The 23,537-nt window shown below is 40.8% G+C and overlaps 1 protein-coding gene across 1 annotated transcript in view; it reads right to left on the reverse strand.

Annotated features, from left to right (window-relative positions):
* Positions 1 to 23,537, reverse strand: part of LOC134352228 (uncharacterized) — a 224,394-nt gene that overhangs the window by 33,064 nt on the left and 167,793 nt on the right. The window contains exon 3 of the mRNA XM_063059522.1: positions 22,316 to 22,574. Coding sequence (XP_062915592.1) covers positions 22,316 to 22,574 — 259 coding nt within the window. The remainder of the gene's footprint in view (positions 1 to 22,315; positions 22,575 to 23,537) is intronic.

The following is a 23,537-nucleotide window of genomic DNA, read 5'->3' on the forward strand; positions in this document are numbered from 1 at the left end:
TCGAGTACAACACAGAAACAGGCTCCTTGGCCATCTAGTCTATGCCGAAAACCATTCAAACTATCTATTCTCCACTACCTACAGCCCTCCATATCCCTACCCATGTTCTAACCAAACTTCTCTTAAATGTTGAAATCGATCTCACATGGATTACTTATGCTGACATCTCATTCCACACCCTCACGGCCCTCTGTGAAAAAGTTTTCCCTCGCGTTCTCCTTAAACGTCTCACCTTTCACTCTTAAGACATGTTCGCTTGTTGTAGTTCCACCCAACCTCAGCGGAAGAAGCTTGCTTGCATTTACCCTATCTATATGCCTCATAATTTTGTATACCTCTAAGAAATCTCCTCTCAATCTTCTACGTTCTAAAGAATACAGTCCTAACCTATCCAATCTTTCCTTATAACTCAGATTCTCCAGATCCGGCAAAATTCTTGTAAATTTTCTCTGCACTCTTTCAATCTTGTTTACATCTTTCTTCTAGGTAGGTAATCAAAACTGCACACAATACTTCAAATTAGGCCTCACCAATGCCTTATCCAACTTGAATGTTAACATCCTCCCTTCTGTACTCAATACATTGATTTCTGAAGGACAGTGAGCCAAAAGTTTTCTTTATGACCCTATCTACCTGTGCCACCACTTTCAATGAATTATGTACCAGTATTTTCAGATCCCTTTTCTTTACCACACTCCTCAGTGCCATACCATTCGCTGTGTAAGAAATCGCAGTCTTGGTAATGAGAATCCAACTATGTAATTTCATATGATATCTACATTGCTAAGTTCTGCAGTGAGCTGCCTGTGAGGAGTTTGTCCACTCTCCCTGTGACTGTGTGGGCTTCCTCCAGGTGCTCCGGTTTCCTCCCACAGTCCAAAGACGCAATAGTTCATAGGTTAATTGGTCATAGTAAATTGTCCTGTGATTAGGCTAGGATTAAACTGGGGGATTGATGGGTGACGCGGCTCAAAGGGCCTATTCTGAACTGTACCTTAATAAATAAATACTAACCATTTGATGTGCAAGTGTAGCAACATCACTTTTCGCCCTCAAAATATACTTTGTTCTTAAAATTTAAAGATGTACAATATAGCACTTTCATCTGTCATTATTCGCTTCAGCAAGGATATCATCATGTTTAATTAAAATACCTACATTAGGTCAGGAGTGTATCAACTTTCATTCCTGAGCCCTCTATTGGTATAAGTTGAGAGGTAACTACACAGGGACCAGTGGGAATTCAAAACTGTGGCCTTTTCCCAGAGCCCTTGCATGGCTCCACCAAACTTCAGTCTCTTTTTCAGTTTGCAACATTCTGGAATGATGATAAAATTTTCCACCTTCAGGTATGCTGCTTTCTCATTGTTTTCCATTATCATCCTTCTTAACCCAGTTCTATAAAATTTCTTCCTAACAATCAGCATTCATGCTTAATCAACGTCTTAATCAATCTTTTATTTTATGTATTACTCTTCCTTCCTGTTCTGTGTTGAGTATTGTAAGCACTCCAGTTCTGATAGAGGGCTGCTGACCCGAAATATCTACAGATGCTGCTTGAGTGTGTGAGTTCTTCCAGCATTTTCTGTTTCCATGGAGATTACTGTAGTCATAGATTGTGAAGAAGGTTGCCTCGGGATAGGGTGGGACCTGGGTCACATGAATAAAACTGGGTGGAGCAGTGGGAGATGGAAGGTAGTCCAGACAAGCATGAGTTAAGTCAAATTCGTGTAGAGCATGTAGAGTAAGTGATTAAAAATAGAAGGAATAGATTAACTTCATTTGTTACGTACATTGAAAAGTAACCACACTCCTTACACACGCACACGCACACACACACGAACATTGCCTTGTCATTCTGCTGTCATTGCGGTACGTGTACGCACTCCAATGTCTTGCCTGGTATATTTTCACAACGGGAAATTTTCACAATCAAGATGATGCTCTCCGGTTGGCTTTATAATGTCTTTCCCACCATACATGGTGGGATATTCCATTTCTTTAGTAATGGGAATGTGTAAATGTGTATATATTGTTTGTATGTGGTATTTAAGGTAGATACTTCTTTATATTTTGTAATATGATTGCAATTATATTGTGGGATGCCTCATATTCTAAGTTTTAAGTGAACTTTGTGGGTAATTGAAGATGGAATATCTTAGTGCCAAATAAAAAGATGCTCATCACCCTCAGTTCAGAGGCTGCCAGGAGTTTACACTGGACAAAGTATGGAGCTATTATTTTCCGGTAGATATCTTTCTGTAAACATTGGCAGTTTTCGTTTCACTCGTTTTTAGAAGCTTAATTTTTGATGCTCCAACTAAGCTTGCGACTCCAGCCATTTTTCCTTTGGTCATACCCATGTTTCTCACATAGCACATCTGGAGGAAATCCACATGGTCACAGGGAGAACATGCCAACTCCTTGCAGACAGTGGCGGGATTTGAACCCTGATCATAGATGTTGTAAAGTGTCACACCAGTTGTTATGCCTTTAGGCAAGGGTCCTTAGGAGTGCAGAAGTAGAGAGGGATTTTAGAAGCCATGTCCGTATCTCCCTGAATGTAGTGATGGAAATAGTGTGATAAGATATTTGGTATGCTTGAATTCATAGGCTCTGAGACTTTGAGTATAAGGGTTGGAACAGCATGTTGCAGTTGTTCAAAATATTGTTTAGACCACACTTAGAGTACTATGTACAGTTTTGGTTAGCACACTACAGGGTGGGTGTGGTAGCTTCTTCTCCGTGGATGGTCACCTTGTCGTGGTGGAGAAGCTTGCGTGGTCCTGAGATCCCGAGAGCAATGCCGGCTGGAGCTATGCTCCTGGTAGGGTCATCCATGGTGGTAAGGTTGAGGGTGAGGTCCCCGACAAAGAACAATCCAACCAAGACCTCAACAGTGGAACAGGCGGACCAGGTTACTTTGAACTGAACAGCTGTGAAGGCGGATGAAGGTTGCAACAAATTCGTCAGCTCCAATCGTCGTGGTTTCCATGCCATTGGAATCAGTTGGTTGATTTGTGAAGTATCGTGTGCTTCTTGGAGTGCAACATCAAGTACACATTAAACAAATACACGCACAGGCGTTTTCGCTCTATACGGAACGAAGACCATCATCCTCGACCTCAAGGGATAGCCACGACGGGTGTGGTAGCAATAGTGAAGGTGCAGAAGATATTCACCAGAGGGTGGTGGGCATGCGGATCAAGCTGCCCAAGGAGTTGGTAGAGGCAGGTACCATCATAGCATTTTCAAAACATTTTGACAGGGTACATGGACAGGAAACAAATTGAGAGGTAAAGGGTAAATGCAGGAAAACAGGATTAGAATAGCATTAGCATAGATGAGCATCACAGTAAGCATAGATAAGGTGGGTGTTTCTGTGCTGAATGTTTCTATAAATTCTCTGTTTCTTATTTCCAGCATCTGTAGTTTTGCTTTCCATGACTGACAGTGATACATGAATACCAGCAGTAGTAAATTTAATTGTTTCTACAGAATATGATCAACTGATGTACCTGTCCTCACAGAAAAATGGAAACAAGTTACACTCAGTACCTGGGTTTCAGCAGCAGTGACGCACAAGAGGACAAATGGGACCTTTTGTTGCAGCTTAGAGATAAATAGAAAGACTGACTTTCAAAATAATGAAGGTTAGGAGATCAGAAGGGATTTCAACTTCCTAAAAGTAAGTCTGTTATTTTCTTCCAAATGTTCCATGTTTTGTTTCTGAAGAGGCTTTAGTCTATTTTTGGGACAATTTCTTGTCACATATCAATGACATATGTGAGTCAATCTGGTAGTTAAAACAACTCACTTTTAAACTCAGGAGAGCATTCATTGAGCTCAGACTGAAAGCTATAGAAATTAAATGTGAACAAATGAACTGGGCCACTGGATTTTTAGAGTCATAGAACACTACAAAACAGAAACAGGCCATTTGGCCCATCTAGTCTGTTCTAAACCATTAATCTGCCTAGGCCCATTGACCTGCACCTGGACCACAGCCCTCCATACCCCTCTCATGCATGTACCTACCCAAATGTTGTTAAAATGTTGAAATCAACCCTGCCTCCACCACTTGCACTGGCAGCTCAATCCACTCTCTCACCACCCTCCAAGGCAGAGATTCTTAAACTTTTTCATGCCATGGACCCCTTGGCCAGTGCAGTGAAGCCTATGGACCCCTTCTCAGAATAATGTATTTCAAAATATAAAACAGATACATAGGATCACAAAAGAAACTAATCATATTGAAATAGTTATCAAAGTATTTTTTAAAAACTCATTTGTGATATAGTAATATATTTGCTTCTTTATTAATGCATTAAATAACAAGACTACACACTTAAAATTTAATTTTCACTTGCCTATATTTTATTTTTTAAAGACATATCAATGTGAAGGCTGTTGTTGCTTAACTTATTATCTAATGTTCTCATTATTTCTTACTATTTATTTATTTTTGCTGAGAATGCCTGCAGGAAAATGAGTCTCAGAGTGGTATATGGTGACATATACAGTATGTACTTTGATAATAAAATTTACTTTGAACTTTGAAGAACATTAAACTGTGGTGTGGTCATTGACAAAGCAATATGCATGTCATATTGGACATTAATCTATTCAATATACATACACTGTAAGTGATTTACTTATTTATTTTTTAATATTATGTATTGCATTGAACTGCTGCTGCTAAGTTAAATTTCACAACACATGCCAGTGATAATAAACCTGATTCTGATTCTGATATCCAATGGCAGGGTTGCCCAATAGTTGGCCAGCTACATTGCACAAGTGTCTGCAGACAGGAAGACTGCGATCATGTTTGATCTAGTGGCGGTTCTAATAATTACTGTAATTTCACAGTAGTGATGACTGTGCCATAAACGATATTTTGAGATATTTGTAACAACTGTAATATGATATAAATATGTCTGCAATTTCTATTGGTGACAAAGTAACAAAAACTGCTAATACTACTCCGGTTTGTTGTCTACATTCTTATTTGAAGGAAATGCTAAACTTCAGTTGGAGGCTAGTGTAAAATAAAGATGTAACATTTTCCCATCCAGGTTCATGGACCCCCTGGAATCAATCCATGAAACCAAGGATAAGAATCCCTGCACTAAGAGAAAAGGCTTCCCCCTCAAGTTCCCCTTAAACATTTCACCTTTCACCCTTAACCAATGACCTCTAGTTGTAGTCTTACCCAAAATCACTGGAAAAGCCTGCTTGCATATACCCTATCCATTACCCCTCATAATTTTGTATACCTCTATCAAATCTCCCTTCAATCTTCTACAGTCTAGGAAATAAAGTCCTAACTTATACAACCTTTCCCTATAACACAGGTCCTCAAGTCCCAGCAACATCCACACATACATTATCACTCTAATCTGCCATGCCATCTTTGTAATGGCATTTACGTGCTAGAACCATGACAGATCCTCTGAAATGGTAATGGTGAGAATTTAAAGACGCTGACCCTCTCCGCCTCTGATCTCCTGGTGAGGTCTGGCTCATGGACCTCTGGTTTCCTTTCCTCCTGAAGTCAATAATCAGCTCTTGAGTTTTGCTGACATTGAGTGAGAGGCTGTGGCACCACTCAGCTGGCTTTTCAATCTCCCTTCTATATGGTGATTTGTCTCCACCTTTGATTTGGTCAACAACAGTGGTGTCCTGGTGCACCTGTGGTGATGGAGATTGTGGAGGTGTTGTTGCCAATCCAAACTGACTGGGGGAGGGCAAACAAAAAAATACAAGCTTTGACAATAATAAAGGCAATTTGTAACCTGATGTGAAAGATTTAGGTAAATGAGGACACAAGTTGAACTGGACACAGTGCTATATCAGCAGCAAACTTCCAATTTCATTCAAAAAATTTTTATGCAATAAAAATATAAATAAACTCCAAGAACTATAAAGTTCAGATAAAATCATGGAATATAACTTTTATGATTTTATTGCATTAAAATACTCCTTGATATAATTAAGAGCAGTAACCAATTGCATTTTAAGTAATACAGTTAAAATGTGTTTGCAACATTGAAAGGAGCTGCTCAGCCATTGACGGTCAGCTGAATAAGTGAAAATTACTTTTAACAGGGACATAAGAAATTGTTTAGAATTTTGAATTTCAAAGTATTTTATGTTTCAAGATCAAAGTACATACACATTGTCACCATATACAACACTGAGATTCATTTTCTTGCAGGCATTCACAATGAATACAAAGCAAAAAAAACCCAAAAAATAATAATAATGAATGAATAAATAAGCAGTAGATATTGAGAAAATAAGATGAAGAGTCCTTGAATGTAAGTCCATAGGTTGTGGGAATAGTTCAGTGTTGGGTTGAGTGAAGTTATCCACAATGGTTCAAGAACCTGATGGTTGGGGGATAATAAATGTTGCTGAATCTGCTGATGTGGTTCTGGAAGCTCCTGTACCACCTTCCTAGTAGCAGCAACAAGGAGAGAGTAAATTTATTATCAAAGTTCATAATTGTCACAATATGTTGCAAGCACGTGGTGGTGGAACAAACCCAAGTGCTGAACACGGGCATGGAGGCCAAGTCGGGAGGCGTTACGGTCGCAGCTAGCGTGGAATTGGTGTCCAAGAGAGTCTTTACCAGGAGTCTTGGTTTTAGTAGCGAATTCAGGAATGATACTAGACTTAGAACTGATGGTCCTAAGAACCATGGAACGAGGTTACTCAGACCAGAGTCAACCAACAAACTGGCAGCTCCTTGTTGTGATCACAGGGTCTTTATCCTGCAGTCTCTGATGGGAAGCAGGTGTGTATAGTTAGTGGAACCTGGGAAGGATTGGAAATTAAATGATGTGTTTGAGGCCCAATTCCTGTGGTAAATAGCAAGGTGGGGGATTGCCAGAAAGGACCATGACACAATATACAACGTGAGATTCATTTTCTTGTGAGTGTATTCAACAAATCCATAATAGAATAATAACCATAATATAAATCAATGCAAGACCGCGCCAACTTGGGTGTTCAACTAGTGTGCAAGAGACAACAAATTGTGCAAATACAAAAAGAAAGAAATAATAATAAAAAATAAATCAGGAATAAATATCAAAAGTATGAGAGAGATTCCCTGAAATTGTCCATAGATTGTGAGAACATATCAATGATGGGGCAAGTGAAGTTGAATAAGTTATCCCCTCTGGTTCAAAAGCCTGATGGTTGAGGGGTAATAACTGTTCCTGAACCTGCTGGTGTTGGTCTGGAGTTTCCTGTCCCTTCTTCCTGATAGCAACAGCGAGAAGAAAGCATGACCAGGATGGTCGGGGTCCTTGATGATGGACGCTGTTTTCCTGCAACAGTGCTCAATAGTGGGGAGGGCTTTAGCCATGATGGACTTTAATTTCTATAATCTCAAAAATCCATTATCTACGCAATCAAGAGAAAGTATCATTGGTGAGTGGGGATGTAGGCAGTTTATTGGTTGCCTCAGGTATTGTTTGTTCTATTGCAAGTGTTTTTGTTGCTGTAATTTTAGCTCAAAAGTTACTCTTGTGCAGTTGTTTGGCCAGCTTTGGACAAACTGTAGTGAAAATAAAAAGTAATGGTAGGAATTTGGAATCTCTTGCGAAGGGCAAAAATGAATGTATGAACAAGAAATAGAGGGGGGAAATGATGGAAACACACAGGGGGTCAGACAACATCCATGGGAGAAGAAAGAGAGATAACACTTCAAGTTGAAGAAAACCAGAATATCTCAGTTTGAGGAATGGTTAAAGATCCGATTCTGCCCACAGCTGCTGCCTAACCTGCTGAGTTTATTTCAGATTCCCTGCATCTGCCGTTTTCGATTTGCATTCTTGTTCGAGAATTGGGCTTGATCGCCTTACACGTTCAGGGTCAGTCACTGGGATAACCACGCAGACACTGCCCAGCCTGCTGAGTATCCCATGCATTTGGAACTCAGCAGGCCAGGCAGCATCTATGGAAAAGAGTACAGTTGACTTTTTGGACTGAAACCCCTCCAGCATTTTGTGTGTGTTACTCAGATTTCCAGCATCTGCGGATTTTCTCTTGTTTGTGATCCCATGCATTTAATGCTTTTATTTCCCATATAATTGTTTGCACAAATATAAGTGTAGCCCCCTGGTAAACCTCAGGCTCGCTCAGCTCACTTCCGTCTAGGGGGAGCAGCCTTAGGCCCTGCCAGACTGGGTAATCACACAGAGGGTTGTGGATCTGTGGAATGCTCTGCCTCAGAAGGCAGTGGAGGCCAATTCTCTGGATTCTTTCAAGAAAGAGTTAGATAGAGCTCTTAAAGATAGCGGAGTGGAGGGATATGGGGAGAAGGCAGGAACAGGGTACTGACTGTGGATGATCAGCCATGATCACAGAGAATGTTGGTGCTGGCTCGAGGGGCTGAATGGCCTACTCCTGCACCTATTGTCTATTGTGTGATGTACCCCACCCCTCCAAATAACAGACAATACACCATATGCGATTAAATGATTACACTTTATAGATCTTACTGGAACTATAATTAATAGAGATAACATATAAAAGGAAAGTAAAAGGCGCAAAACTTATCAAAGTTCAACTACTTTGTGCACACAATTGGAGCTCAATTAACGGAGTCCTCTTTCCACCATTTGATTCCCTCTGACCTCTTTGACCTGCCATCTGGGACCAACTACGGTGGTTGACCAGACGCTCGACACAAGTCTGTCTTTGTCTCCTCTCCTCGCCGAAGACCCAGGGCCTCGAACTCCTGCTCGGGGTCCGTTCCACCGTCCAGCTTACAGCATCGTGTCTCCTCTCCCTGTCCCCATCGCGCCTTCTACCCCAAAACCCGCGAAAAACAATAGCTTACAGACAAGCAAGAAAGAATAACATCTATCCCAATTGGTTCGTTCTCTCTCTTATCAATAATATAACCCAAACAAGCAGAGAGAGAGAGAGAAATCCTTACATCGCAGTCATTGTTACAGAAAAGCCATTTTTAGTATAACAAAGGATCCATTTTGTTAGCCTTCGCAGTAACATAAAATAAGAAACCCCTTACATAAATCAACTAAACAGAAGTATTTTGGGCAAACAGGTGGAGGCTAAAATTGGCCCTAATAGTTTCCAATTATTTTACCCCCAATGATTAGGAGTTCTGGGAGCTCCAGTTACACTCATGGGTTTAAATTGGTTTTCTCCTGTTTGGTATTCCAATGTGCTGTGAAATACTCCTATCTTCACTGAAGCACCTTCAGTTACTCCAAAAGACTGAGGTTTGGTAAAATACTGAAAGGCTTTTATTCGCTGTACAATACGACCTCCACAGTGAGTGTCTGCCCCCGGACTGAGGGGGAGGGGCAAGGCAAACACCTTTATACAGGACTCTGTGGGAGGAGCCACAGGGGCAGTCAGCAGAGGGGTGTGTCCAGACAGGTAAACGAGTTACAACATATATACATGGTTTACCACATTCACCTTCATCACTGCTCATGATGTTGCAGTACCATTGAAAACATTTGTAATAGCGTGTTTTTGGTAACAGCAAAAAGTTACTCCAGATTTTTGTCTCAATGTTAATCCACCCTACAAAGCCACAATATGCACAATGGCTATGCACTATGGTAGAAGAAATAAATCTATAGACTATTTTCTAAATGGGGAGAAAATCCAGAAATCTGAGATGTAAAGGGACTTGGGAGTCCTTGTGCAGAACACTGTAAAGGTTAACTTGCAGGTAGAGTCGATGGCGAGGAAGGCAAATGCAATATTAGCATTCATTTCAAGAGATCCAGAGTATAAGAGCAGGGATGTGAAGCTGAAGCTTTATAAGGCACTGGTGAAGCCTCACCTTGGGTATTGGGAGCAGTTCTGGGCTCCTCACCTCAGAAAAGATGTGCTGGCATTGGAGAGGGTTCAGAGGAGGTTCACAAGGATGATTCCTGGAATGAAAAGTTTATCATACGAGGAATGTTTGCTAGCTCTGGGTCTGTATTCACTGGAATTTAGAAGGATGAGGAGGGATCTCAGTAAAACTTTTCGAATGTTGAAAGGCTTAGTCAGAGTGGATGTAGAAAGGATGTTTCCCATGGCGGGAGAGTCTAGAGGGAAAGCCTCGGGATAGAGGGGTGTCCATTTAAAACAGAGGTGCGGAGAAATAGCCAGAAGGTGGTAAATGGTGGAATTTGTTACTATAGGCAGCTGTGCAGGCCAGGTCATTGGGTGTATTTAAGGAAGAGTCTGATAGGTTCTTGATTTGAAGGTTACAGAGAGAAGGCCAGGGAGTGGGGTTGAGGAAGGGGAAAAAGGATCAGCCATGATTAAATTCTGGAACAGGCTCAATGGCCAAATGGCCTAATTCTGCTCCTATGTCTTATGGTCTTAATTTTGAAGCCACAAGCACAGGAGTGTCCAAGTGTTCCGAGTTTGGGTATGAAATTGTAATAAACAAATTTAAATAGATTCTTATCATATGCTGTTACTGTTGTCGGGTACCCACTGTAAGGAGACATATGTGAAATGCCTTTTTCAATATCAGTACTGGGCTAGGAGGAATAGAAGAGGTCACCAGAGCTGCTTGAGGAAGGCCCCATAGATTGCAGTGGCTTCCAGTAACTTCTTCTGGTCCCTGCTGAGGCCTCTGATCTCTGCTCCTCCAGTATGCCAGGGGCCCAGTACAAAGACTGTCCATGACTCTGAATTGGCTTTCCCTTTCATCCATATTCAGGCTGTTACTTTAGCCAACGGTTGGACAGAAAGTTGATAATGAGGTTCTGCCATTAATTCTGAAACAGGAGACAAACCAGAAGCAGAACATTTTCATGATGCTGTTATTACTTGCATATTATGATAATTAATTACTTCAGGATTACCAATAATGTATGGTCTGTACAACAGGCTGCCGGATTTTCTTTCCTGGAAAACACCTTCTTAGGAAGTGACCGTTAAATTATTTGATTTTCATTTAAGTTTTCAATTTATCTATGCCAGCAGTGAGATATGAGGCAGAGCGACTGCATGTGACAGGGAAGGTCGCAGAGCGGTGAAGACAGCAAAAGTGGAAGGAGCAGGCCTACTTGCTACCTTACACAGGCCTCTGCCTGTATGTCGCAAAACTGATCTTAGAAATGAGCTGAAAACAAATAGATTCTGTTTTTGTACAGTTGATATTAAAGTGCAGTTTTCAGGTTGCCAATACTATCAAAATAAATCCAAAGTTCAGGATGAATGAACTTTAGCCAACTGGACAGATTTCTTCATTTTTAATTAATAACTTCAGTGATACCTTAGTTTAATATTGCTGCCCACAAAGCAACAATGGTGACTTTTTTTTGTCCATGTCCTTCAAATTATGTGATGACAGATTTGGTCAGAGTGTGCAAATATTAATTCATTAATTTACTTTAACTAATGTTTGCTATTGTATAAGTGATCCAGGATACAGCAAGTTAGAGAGATATATGAGTCAATAATGTTTTGTCCTAATTAATCTAAATTTCATTTGTGAAATAAATGTACTAATATGCTGAAATGATTTACTGTGGCGAAGAATAAAGGACAAGCTAATGAAATAAAGTCCTTATGAAGATGTTATTCTTAAATTTCTTTCTTTGACTCCTACCAAAAATACATACGTATGAAAGCAATTAGTTTTTGAAAGATCATGAAAAAAAGGCAACTTTGAACAAAGTAAGATATTGATATATAATAATAGTGCTAAATTGTTCTGTTCTATATTTGATAATTAAGGAATGTGAAGTGACCATTTCAGTTTGTTTGAAATTTAAATTTGTTATAGAATGACTTCTTATCTCAAAGAATAATAAATTAAAGTTATTCGGGACAATTTATTTGTATTGCTTCCAGCAACATGGCTTGGCTTTGAAGCTGTTATCCTTCTTTTGATAAGTGATCTAAAATAACAGATGTATTAATACAGTCTGCACAGAGATTAACATGAAGACATGTGGTGGTTATAGCAGGTACAGAATTGACTAGTAAAGGTTCAGTCAATACCAATGGCAGCATCCTAGCTATTAAGGGTGAGGAATAATGACCTAATGCAAGAACACAGACTACTATCCTTGTGGAGCATTTAGTCCCTACTGTTGAGACCAAGCTTCTGACTCCTCAGGCTTTTGGGAAACCTAGTAACACATACAAACTGCTGGAGGAACTCAGCAGGCCAGGCAGTAGCTATGGAAAAAATGGTCGACATTTTGGGTCGAGACCCTTCGTTACTGATTTGGCCTGAAATGTTGTGTGTTTACTGCTTTTCATAGATGCTTCCTGGCTGCTGAGTTCCTCCAGCATTTTCTGTATGTTGCTTGGATTTCCAGCTTCCACAGATTTTCTCTTGTTTGTGATTGGGAAACCTGGTGTCTATTCCACAGAGCTTAGTTGAATTGAGTTCTTTAATAAAGAGTCAGCCTTTGTCTGCTTGGGAAACATACTGTGTCTTGTAAGACTGCCTGTCTGACAAATGAACAGGAGTGAGCAACTCAGACCCTCCATTCTGCACCACCACTCAACTAATCCATAACTCAGTAACCTCCTTCAATTCCACTACCATCTTCATCCTCATCATTCCACCTTGAAATTCCATTTCTTATAAAACTGTCCTTTATGCATTAGCTCCTCATTTGCCCAATTATCCATTCATCTCTCACTTTGTGCGATTCTCTCACTAAATCACTCCATCTCTCCACCTCCTCGTGCACACCTTAGAACCACCTTAAATCATAAATTGACCTTTGGAATGACATTTTTTTTTAATGGTTGGGGGCAGGGGGGAGACACTAAGGTTCCACGAGATGATTCATGGGACAAAGCAATCTTGTGCCAAAAGACCGAAGAGGCCTGAATTCACTGAAAATTATAAGACTGAGAGACGAATTCATTTAATCACAGCATATTTAGAGGGTGTAGCTGCTGAGGGAATGCTTCAACCGGCTACAGAGTTAGGAACTAGAGACCAGTACCAACTGGTCCTTGCAATCCGACATATCCCTCAATCCACCATTACAATTAGCCAAGGAGATTCAGTATCAGAATCAGGTTTAGTATCACTGGCATATTTTGTGAAATTTGTTGTTATGTAGCAGCAGTAGAATGCAATAAATAATAATAGAAAAAAACATGAATTACACATATATACTGTATATAATAGTTAAATTAAATAGTGCAAAAATGAAAATAAAAAAGCAACACACACAAAATGTCCTGATGAAGGGTCTCGGCCCAAAACGTTGACTATACTCTTTTCCATAGATGCTGCCTGGCCTGCTGAGTTCCTCTAGCTTTTTGTGTGTGTTGCTTGAATTTCCAGCATCTGCAGATTCTCTTTTGCTAATAAAAAAAAGTTGTCAGGTAGTGTTCATGGGTTCAATGTCCATTCAGAAATCAGAATGCAGAGGGGAAGAAGCTGTTCCTGAATCGCTGAGTGTGTGCCTTCAGGATCCTGTACCATCGAGTCCTTAATGATGGATGCCGCCTTTTTGAGGCATTGCTCCTTGAAGATGTCCTGGATCCTACAGAGGCCAGTGCTCATGGTGGAGCTGACTAAGTTTACAACTCTCTGTAGCTTATATTGATTCTGTGCGGTAGCCCCCCCCCCACCACCCCATACCAGATGGTGATGCAGCCAGTTAGAATGCTCTCCACAGTACAACCAGAAATCTCTGAGTGCCTTTGCTGACATACCAAACCTCCATAAACTCCGAAAGAAAGACAGCCACTGTCATGCCTTCTTTGTAGCTGCATCGATATGTTTGGCCCAGGATAAAACCTCAGAGATATTGACACCCAGATAAACCCTTGTTAATAACCCTTGTCCAAGCCTTATGTACCCAAGACTCCATGCAAGGAAAGACACGCAACAGATAAACGAAAAGCAGAAAATGCTGGATACACTCAACACATCAGGGACCACAGTTAGAAAAGATTTGAAGTTTCAGATTGATGATCCTGATAAATTATATCATTTTTTAAAAACTTTATTCAATATAAAATGTATTATGCATTCTGCTCTTTTTCAGCTGAGGCAGAAATTGCATTTTTTTTAGTTGTAGGTATGAACTTACCTTTGAAGATGAAATTCATGTTTAATGTATATATAAAATTATGGTGTATATAAAATATCTACTATGACGACCTTATAGTAGGGGGGTTGGGTTGCCTGGAAGTAGTGAAGAAATGTGTAGAATGTGGGGTGTACTGTGGCACCACCAGTATAATGAGCTAATATTATTCTTGGCATCTCTTTCCTACCACCACACAGGGTTTCTCGAACTGGGGGGACCCTTCTAAACTGTGAGTGAAAACCTCGGGAAATGGTGACAATGGGCAGTGAGCATCTAGCTGCATGGAAATCATTTTGAAGCTCCAAAGTTGCCCCTCTTCCATCCTCACACTCACATTAAAGCTCAGTAATTCATACTTCTGACAGGTTAATTGTTTAGGACTGGATATACATTCTCAGAGAGGTATAATATAGATTTTAACAATCCGTGCCTATGAATCTGGAAGGCTAACAAGGTGGATTTTCCATGGAGACAATCCATCATATGTGAGATTCAGAGGACGTGGCTTTTTGAAGAGACATTTCACTTCAACCAGTGCTGGGTGAACACGTTGTGATACCTTTCAGAAAGGATGAGAAACTGAAACTATGAATGGCGGAGTACTGAATGACAGGAGAGGGGAGGAGAAGAGCATAGATGGGAAGGGAGGGAGAAAAAAAGCAGGTGGGAGGATCAGAGACATAGGGTGCAATACTGAGGGTTTGGAGACAGGGAAGGTCACTGAAGAGTCAGAACAAAATTGAATGAAGAACAGAGGGGAGAGAGAGAGAGAGACTTCGTAACTCCAAAACATAAAACGAATTGAAAGAAAAACCCAGAAGCCGGGTGCATTTAGTGTACGTTTAGTTTTAATTTAGTGTATTTAAGGCAGCAATTGATGGGTTCTTGATTGGCCACAGAATCAAATGTTTTGGAGAGAAGGCCGGGGAGTGGGGCTGAGGAGGGAAAAGATAGGATCAGCCATGATTGAATGGCGGAGCAGATTTGATTGGCCAAATGGCCTAATTCTGCTCCTATGTCTTCTGGTCTTAGTGAGGTGCTCACCTGTGACATGGTGGGGTAATGATGTATGTCTTTCACGTACTTATACATACAACCCATATTTAATCATAGAAACAACAGTGTATGCTTAATCAAACAATATATTTACAATATTACTAAAATATTAAATACTGTACACTACACTCCTCCCTGTTTAGCTATAAACAGCAACTATATATAGAATTCATCTCAACTAGAGTCACAGTACAGAAACAGGCCCTTCAGCCCATGCCAAAGCCATTTAAACTGCCTACTCCCATTGAACTACACCGGAACCATTGCCTTCCCTATCCCCACTATCCATGTACCTATCTAAACTTCTCTTAGACATTGAAATCGAACTTGCATGCCCCACTTATGTTGGCAGCTCATTCCACACTCTCACGAACCTCTGAGTGAAGAAGTTTTCCCTCATGTTTCCCTTAAACTTCTCACCATTCACTATTAACCCGTGACCTCTGGTTGTGGTCCCACGCAACCTCAGTGGAAAAAGCCTGCTTGCCTTTACCCTGTTTATACCCCTCAAAGTTTTGTATACCACTATCACATCTCCCCTCAATCTTCTACGTTCTAAGGAATATAGACCTAAACTATTCAATTGTTCCTTATAACTCAGGTCCTCCGAAGTTATTTACATAAATTTTCTCTGTACTCTTTCGACCTTATTTATATCTTTCCTGTAGGTCACAGACCAAAGGTGAACTCTATACTCCAAATTAGGCCTCACCAACGTTTTATGCAATTTTACCAATAACATCCCATCTCCTGACTCAATAATTTGATTTATGAAGGCCAATGTGCCAAAAGCTTTCTTTATGACCTTATCTACATACATACTGTCGGAGCAGTGCTGCCAGGATAAGCAAGGACACGACCCACCCAGCCAACACACTTTTCGTCCCTTTTCCCTCCGGGAGAAGGCTCAGGAGCTTGAAGACTTGTACGGCCAGATTTAGGAACAGCTTCTTTCCAACTGTGATAAGACTGCTGAATGGATCCTGACCCGGATCTGGGCCGTACCCTCCAAATATCTGGACCTGCCTCTTGGTTTTTTTGCACTACCTTACTTCCCATTTTTCTATTCTCTATTTATGATTTATAATTTAAATTTTTTATATTTACTAATTTTTACTATTTTTAGTATTTTTAATATTTGTGATCCAGGGAGCGGGAAGCGCAGAATCAAATATCACTGTGATGATTATACGTTCTAGTATCAATTGTTTGGCGGCAATAAAGTATAAAGTATATGTGATGCCACTTTCAACGGATTATGGACCTGTGTTCTACAACACTCCTCAGTGCCCTACTGTTCACTATGTAAGACTTACCCTGGTTGGTTCAGCTGTAGTGCAAAGCCTTGCACTTGTCTGCATTAAACTCCATCTGCCATTATTCCAGCTGATACAGATCACTCTGCAAACCATGATAGCCTTCCTCACTGTCCACAAACTCCCAATCTTGGTGTCATCCACAAATTTGCTGATCCAGTTAACCACATTATCACCCAGATTATTGATATAGATGACAACCAACAAAGGACCCAGCACTGATCCCTGTGGCTCACCACTAGTTACAGGCTTCCAGTAAGACAGGCAACCATCTACTACTACTCTCTGGCTTCTCCCACAAAGCCAATATCTAATCCAATTTACTACCTCATCTTGAATGGCAAATGACTGAACCCTCTTAATCAACCTCCCATGTGAGACCTTGTCAAATACCTTGCCTTCATCAACTTCCCTGGTAACTTCCTCAAAAAAACTGTATAAAATTGGTCAGACATGATCTACCACACGCGAGGCCATGCTGACTATCCTTAAACAGTCCATGTCTACCCAAATATTTATATATTCAGTCCCTTAGAATACATTCCAATAACTTTCCCACAAATTATGTCAGACACACTGGCCTATAATTTCTTGGGTTATACTTAGAGACTTCCTTGAACAGCAGAACAACAATGGCTATCCTCCAATCCTCTGGTGTCTCTCCTGTCACTAAGGACGTTTTAAATATCTCAGCAAGAGCTCTGGCAATTTTTGCACTTGCCTCTTGCAGCATATGAGGGAACAGCTTGTCAGGCCCTGGGGATTTATCCATTCTGATATGCCTCAAAGTAGCAACCAGCTCCTCCTTTGTAATCTGTACAGGTCCCATGAAGTTGATGCCACTTTGCCTCACTCCTGTAGGCTCTGTGTCTGTCTCCTGAGCAAATAGAGATGCAAAACAATTAAATAGGATCTCCTACATCTGTCTTGGCTCCAAACATGAATTATCATTCTGGTCTTCCGGAAGTCCAATTTTGTCCCTTGCAATCCTTTTGCTCATCATATCTGTAGAATCCCTTAGGATTCTCTTTCAACTTGCTGCTAGAGCAACTTCATGCCTTCTTTTAGCCCTCCTGATTTCTTTCTTAAGTACTCCCTTGCATTCCTTATACTCCATAAGCACCTCATTTGTTCCTACTTAACTATACCTGCTATGCATCTCCTTTTTTCTCTTAACCAAAGCCTCAATATCTCTTGAAAACCAGTGCTTTCTACACTTGTTATCCTTATCTTTTATTCTAACAGGCAGACTTAAGCTTTATACTCACAAAATTTCACTTTTGAAGGCCTCCCACTTACCAAGTACACCTTTGCCAGAAAACATCCTGTCCCAATCCACACTTGCCAGATCATTTCTGATATCGTCAAAATTGGCCTTTCTCCAATTTAGAATCTCAACCCATGAACCAGACCTATCGTTTTGCATATTTACTTTGAAACTAACAGCACACAAACTTCTGTCCCCTGCCCTGTCTCTTTCATCAATAGCAGATCAAGTATCGCACTCTCTCTCGCTGGGATTTCTACATGCTGATTAAGGAAACTTCCCTGAACACATTTGACAAACTGTATCCCATCTAGTCCTTTTACAGTATAGGATTCCCAGTCAATATGTGGAAAGTTAAAATCACCTACTATCACAGCTTTATGCTTCTTGCAACAGTCTGTGACCTCTTTACAGATTTGTTCCTCTAAATCCCTCAGACTGTTGGGTGGTCTGTAATATTGCCCCATTAATGTGGTCATACCTTTCTTATTTCTCAGTTCCACCCATAACACCTCACTAGGCGAGTTCTCCAGTCTGTCCTGATAGAGCATTGCTGTGATTTTTTCCTGACTAGTAACACCAGTCCTCCTCCCTCTTAATCCCTCTTGCTCTGTCATACCTGAAGCAATGGAACCCCAGAATATTGAGCTGCCAGTCTTGCCCCTCCTGCAACCAAGTATCATTAATGGCTACAATGTCATAATTCCAGGTGTTGATCCAGGCCCTAAGCCCATTTGCCTTTCCTATGATACTTCTTGCATTGAAATATATACAGCTTAGGACACTAGTCGCCCCATACTCAACCTTTTGATTCTTGCCAACATCTGTTTCCACAACCTATCCACCAACTGTTCTGGAATCCTGGTTCACAACCCCTGCAACTCTAGATTAAACCCCGCAATTCAGAATTAGCAAACCTTCCCACTAGGATATTAGTCCCTCTCTAGTTCAGGTGCAAACCATCCCTTCTGTACAGATCCCAACTTCCCTGGAAGACAGCCCAATGATCCAAAAATCTGATGCCCTCCCTCCTACACCAACTCCTTAGCCACATATTCAACTGTGTAATCTTCCTAGTTCTGGCCTCAGTAGCACGTGGAATGGATAGAAATCCGAAGATCACATCCGTGAAGGTCCTACCCTTTAACTTAGCACCTAACACCCTGAACTCCTTATGCAGAACCTCGTCATTCATCCTACCCGTATCATTGGTACCTACATGAATCTCTGGCTGTTCACCCTCAAGAATGCTGAGGACTCAATCCAAGATATCCCAGAACCTGGCACCTGGAAGGCAACATACCATCCAGAAATCTCGTTCTCACCCACAGAACCTCCTTTCTGTTTCCCCAACTAACAAATGCCCTATCACTACAGCACGCCTCTTCTCCCCACTTCCCTTCTGAGACACAGAGGCAAACTAATGTCAGAGACCTGACTGCTGAGACTTTCCTCTTCTAGGTTACTTGCCCCCAACAGTATCCAGAGATATATATCTGTTGTTGAGGGGGTTGGCACAGGGGTACTCTGCTCTGGCTCTTTAACCCCTTTCCCCTTCCTTACTGCCACCTAGGTTCCTGTCCCAGTTCCACTTCCAACTCCTTAACTTGGATTGTTAGAAGCTGCAGCTGGATGTACCTCTTACAGTTGTAGTTGTCAGCGACACTGGAGATCTTCTTGACTTCTCACGTTCTGCAAGGGGACCATCCAACTATCCTGTCTGGCATCTCTACTGTTCCAACTGAGCAAATGTAAGGAAGGGAGCAAATGTAGAGCTTTTCTCTTTTGGTTTCTCTGACTGAAGCCTTGAAGAGCTAAATCCTCAAAATCACCACTCTAACTCTAACCACTCCAACAATGGCCGCTTTGCTTGCCCCTGCCCTCCTTTGATTTGTTCTTGCTAATCGATCCCAAATGCCAATTGGCTGCTGGTCAGAGCTCCAAAAAAACCTGCTTGAATTTTTTTTCAGCACATCTGTGTAAATCTTTTGCATCAACTGTGTGACCACAATAAGTGGTGCTTGGATTAAAGAATTCACACTTGTCGTGTCATGCTCTGAGCCCATAATCATCTAATCTTTTTAACACTGTCTTTAGATTTTGAAAATGTTCCTTGTCATCCTCAGTGGTAAAAATAGTATCATCCAAGTAACACTGAGTGCCTAGACAGCCTTGCAGCACCTGGTCCATTTCTTTCTGACAGAGTGCAGGTATAGATGCCGCTCCAGAAATAAGCCTATTATAGTGATAAACCCCTTTGTGTTTATGGTGAGAATCACTTTGGACTCTTCTTCCATCTCCATCTGTAGGTTGGCCTAAGCTAAGTTCTCTTTCCTGAAGTGTTTCCCTCCACAGAGGTTTGCAAAGATATCCTCTATCCTGGGCAGAGGATATTGATCGATTTTCAATACTGTGTTGATAGTGACCTTAGAATCACCACTGATCCTAACAGATCCATTCTTCTGGGCTGCTGCAGCCATAGGTGTTCCCTATGGGCTCCACTCAAACTTGGAAAGAATCCCTTCAGCCCCTGTACAATCTAGCTCACTGTCTACTTTATCACAGATGCAAAACATGAGTGTGACATACTGATTTAACACTACTTTACCCTTGATATGTTTGAGTTTTCCAATGCCATCCTTGAATACTGTTGTGGCACCATCCAGTACCTTTCCTATTTCCCTTTCAGTTGATCCTGTTGCAGGGGACATGCACGCAAATAGTCGATGGATCTCTAATCAAGTTGTATTTGTCTCAGCCAATCACAACCCCACAATGCTGGCCCTCCTGTTTTTACCATATTCAAGCCCAACGTGTCTTGTTGGTTGTTATATTTCACTGTTACAAATATCATTCCTACTGGAGTTATCTTTTCTGCAGTGTAAGTTCTTAGTTAAACCTGCATTAGTCAGGTGTATGTGAGCCCCTGCCACAATGGGGACTCGATCTGCTCAAGCAGGCAAGTTTCTGTTTTGATGTTGCAATTTTGTTCACGCTCACTTTCATTGCTATCTGCAATTCTAGTCTCTGGCTGCTGTTTTCATTGATACAGTGATTTCAACTGCTCATTTAAATGTGAGTTCTCCTTCAGTTAGCTGTTTTGGAATGCTTTCTTGGAAGATTTGACAAACTAACTGATCTCTCAGTGCTTCAGTAAGCCCATTACTAAACTGACAATTTCTTCAGTTTACCTTCTCTCTCTTTCACCTGATTTTAAAGTTGTTCTTTTATTATCTTTTCCTTCCTCCACAACTTATCTCAAGTTTCAAATGGGAATTACCTCCTGAATTTCCCCTCAGAGTTACTCCTCTCCAATCAACCTTCAGGTTCTACAACATGCAGCAACTCGTGGCATGGTGAAGATAAGTAGATAAATATTACCCTGAAAAAGACACTATATTGACATTCTACGTAAATACAAATCTGCTTTTCTCTCCATTGGCTTGTGACTGAATCAGTTTATACCTGTAGAGGGCAGTAGATTCTAGACAGGGCTGATATGGAAATCAATGTATCCTAACTCTGAGATCTCAGCCAACTGCTAAAAGCAGACTATGGACAACAGTGAGTTAATTGAGAAAACAGTGACCTGGATATTGGAGATAAAAACCTGGTTTCTGCCAACATTTTTAACAAAAACTAAGGCTTATCTCTTGGAAAATCTCCCAAATAGCTGTTTAAATTGCTTTGCATTCTCTATAAAATTATCTTCTATGAAACAGCCTTCACTAAACTACAATATTCTTCAGAAAATCAATCAGCAATATTGACAAGGCCTTTAGACTTAGAATCACATTGAGGAAAAGGTCAAGAGAATTCAAAAATAGAAATCTTGTCAAACTTTTAAAATCATTTTCATCAAAATTTAACTTTTGCCTTAATTAACGTGCAGTTGAACCACATAATGAGCTAGCAATTTCACAGTCATCTGAAAGACTTGTGGACTTAACTCTTAAGCATGCAGATACGGCACCTTTAAGGGGACAATGGTACGTCGCCATGGTGAAAAGAAAGGGAAGAGGGGAGGACTCTAAGCCAGGTGGAGATGCAGAGGAATGAAACTCCCTCTACCCAGCACGACAACAACCTCTCACTCAATGTCAGCAATACCAAGGAACTGATTATTGACTTCAGGAGGAGAAAACTGGAGGTGCAGGAGCCAGTATTCATTAGCAGACCAGGGGTGGAGAGGGTCTGCATCTTTAAACTCCTTGGTTTTATCATTTCAGAGGATCTGTCCTAGGCCCAGCACGCAAGTCCAATTATGAAGTGCCTCTACTTCCTTAGAAGTTTGCGAAGATTTGACGTGACATCTAAAACTTTGGAGAGTTTATTGACTGGTTGCATCATGGCCTGGTATGGAAACATCCATGCCCTTGAACAAAAACTCCTGCAAAGAGTCGTGGATACAGCCAAGTCCATCACAGGTAAACCCCTTCCCACCACTGAGCACATCTACACGGAATGCTGTCACGTAAAAGGAGGATCCACCATCAAGGACCCTCACCACCAGGCTATGTTCTCTTCTCGCTGCTGCCATTATGAAGTAGGTACAGCAGCCTCAGGTCCCACACCACCAAGTTTAGGAACAGTTATTACCCCTCAACCATCTGGCCCCTGAACCACTGGGGATATCTTCACTCAACTTCATTCGCCCAGTCACTGAGCTGTTCCCACAACCTATGGTCACACTTCTATGTACTCTTGTAATGACCTCAATATTTATTTCTTCATATTTATTATTATTAATTCTTATTTTTCTTTCGTATTTGCAGTTTGTTGTCTTTTGGACATTGGTTGTTTGTCCGTTCTGTTGATGCAGTCTTTCATCAATTCTACTATGTTTCTTGGATTTTCTGAATATGCCTGCAAGAGTACAAATCTCAGGGTAGTATATGGTGACATAATATGTACCTTGGTAATAAATTTACTTTGAACTTTGAACTTAAAAGATGAACTTAAATAACATGAACAAAGTGCCCATGAAATTAGAATTACATTGTTTTAGATGCTTAGATGTAAAAATAACTCACTGTTTCACAGAAACATCAAAAATGTGCATCTAATTCCCGGGATAAAAATATAGGATTCAGATGATCTTCTCTGGAGCCTTCAAACTGTGGGAAGACTGCTGCAGCTTGGCATTCAGGCTGCTAAGTCAAAATTTCATGGAAGTCCTGATGGAGAAGTGCATTGGCATAAAGGGACCTTTTCACCTTGGACTAGTGCCCTTGTCACCAATTCAGCGCTGCAAGTTAAAATGTGCTGACAGACCAATACTACTGGGAAATTTAAAGGTCCATCTGCCTATTTTCTATTAAGTCAGTTTAGTTTTACTCTTCATCCATCTGCAGAACTTTACTCCTTGCTGCACATTTTCAAACCTTACCTCATCATAATTTTCCCACTGCTGATTTGTCATCCTCTTCATCAGCTTGTATACTAAGCTGATTCATATGGATATCTCCTTACCTCATGAGAATTAGCATGGTTTAGTCTCAAATTCTTTGCATTTACACTGTTCTTTACTCTTCATACTTAGAATATTTGTATTACCACCATGAGTCTTTATTATAGTAAAGTGGTGAGTATTCATGGATTTCACTCCCTCAGTTCATATTGTTTCTGGCAACTTAACAAGAAAGCACACAGCACAGGGGTAGACTAACGTTTGGCAATGTTTAACAGATAGCATTTTACAAGGGAATTTATTCATCAGCTTTGACCATGCTCTTTCAATATGATCCACTTTTCTTATTCAGTGTCTTCTCTTCTCCACTCTACCTCTGGCCCTTCTCTTAGTTCTTTTTCCCTGTCCTGCCCCTTATT

This window comes from Mobula hypostoma, chromosome 9 (assembly GCF_963921235.1).
Source record: "Mobula hypostoma chromosome 9, sMobHyp1.1, whole genome shotgun sequence".
Lineage (NCBI taxonomy): Eukaryota > Metazoa > Chordata > Chondrichthyes > Myliobatiformes > Myliobatidae > Mobula > Mobula hypostoma.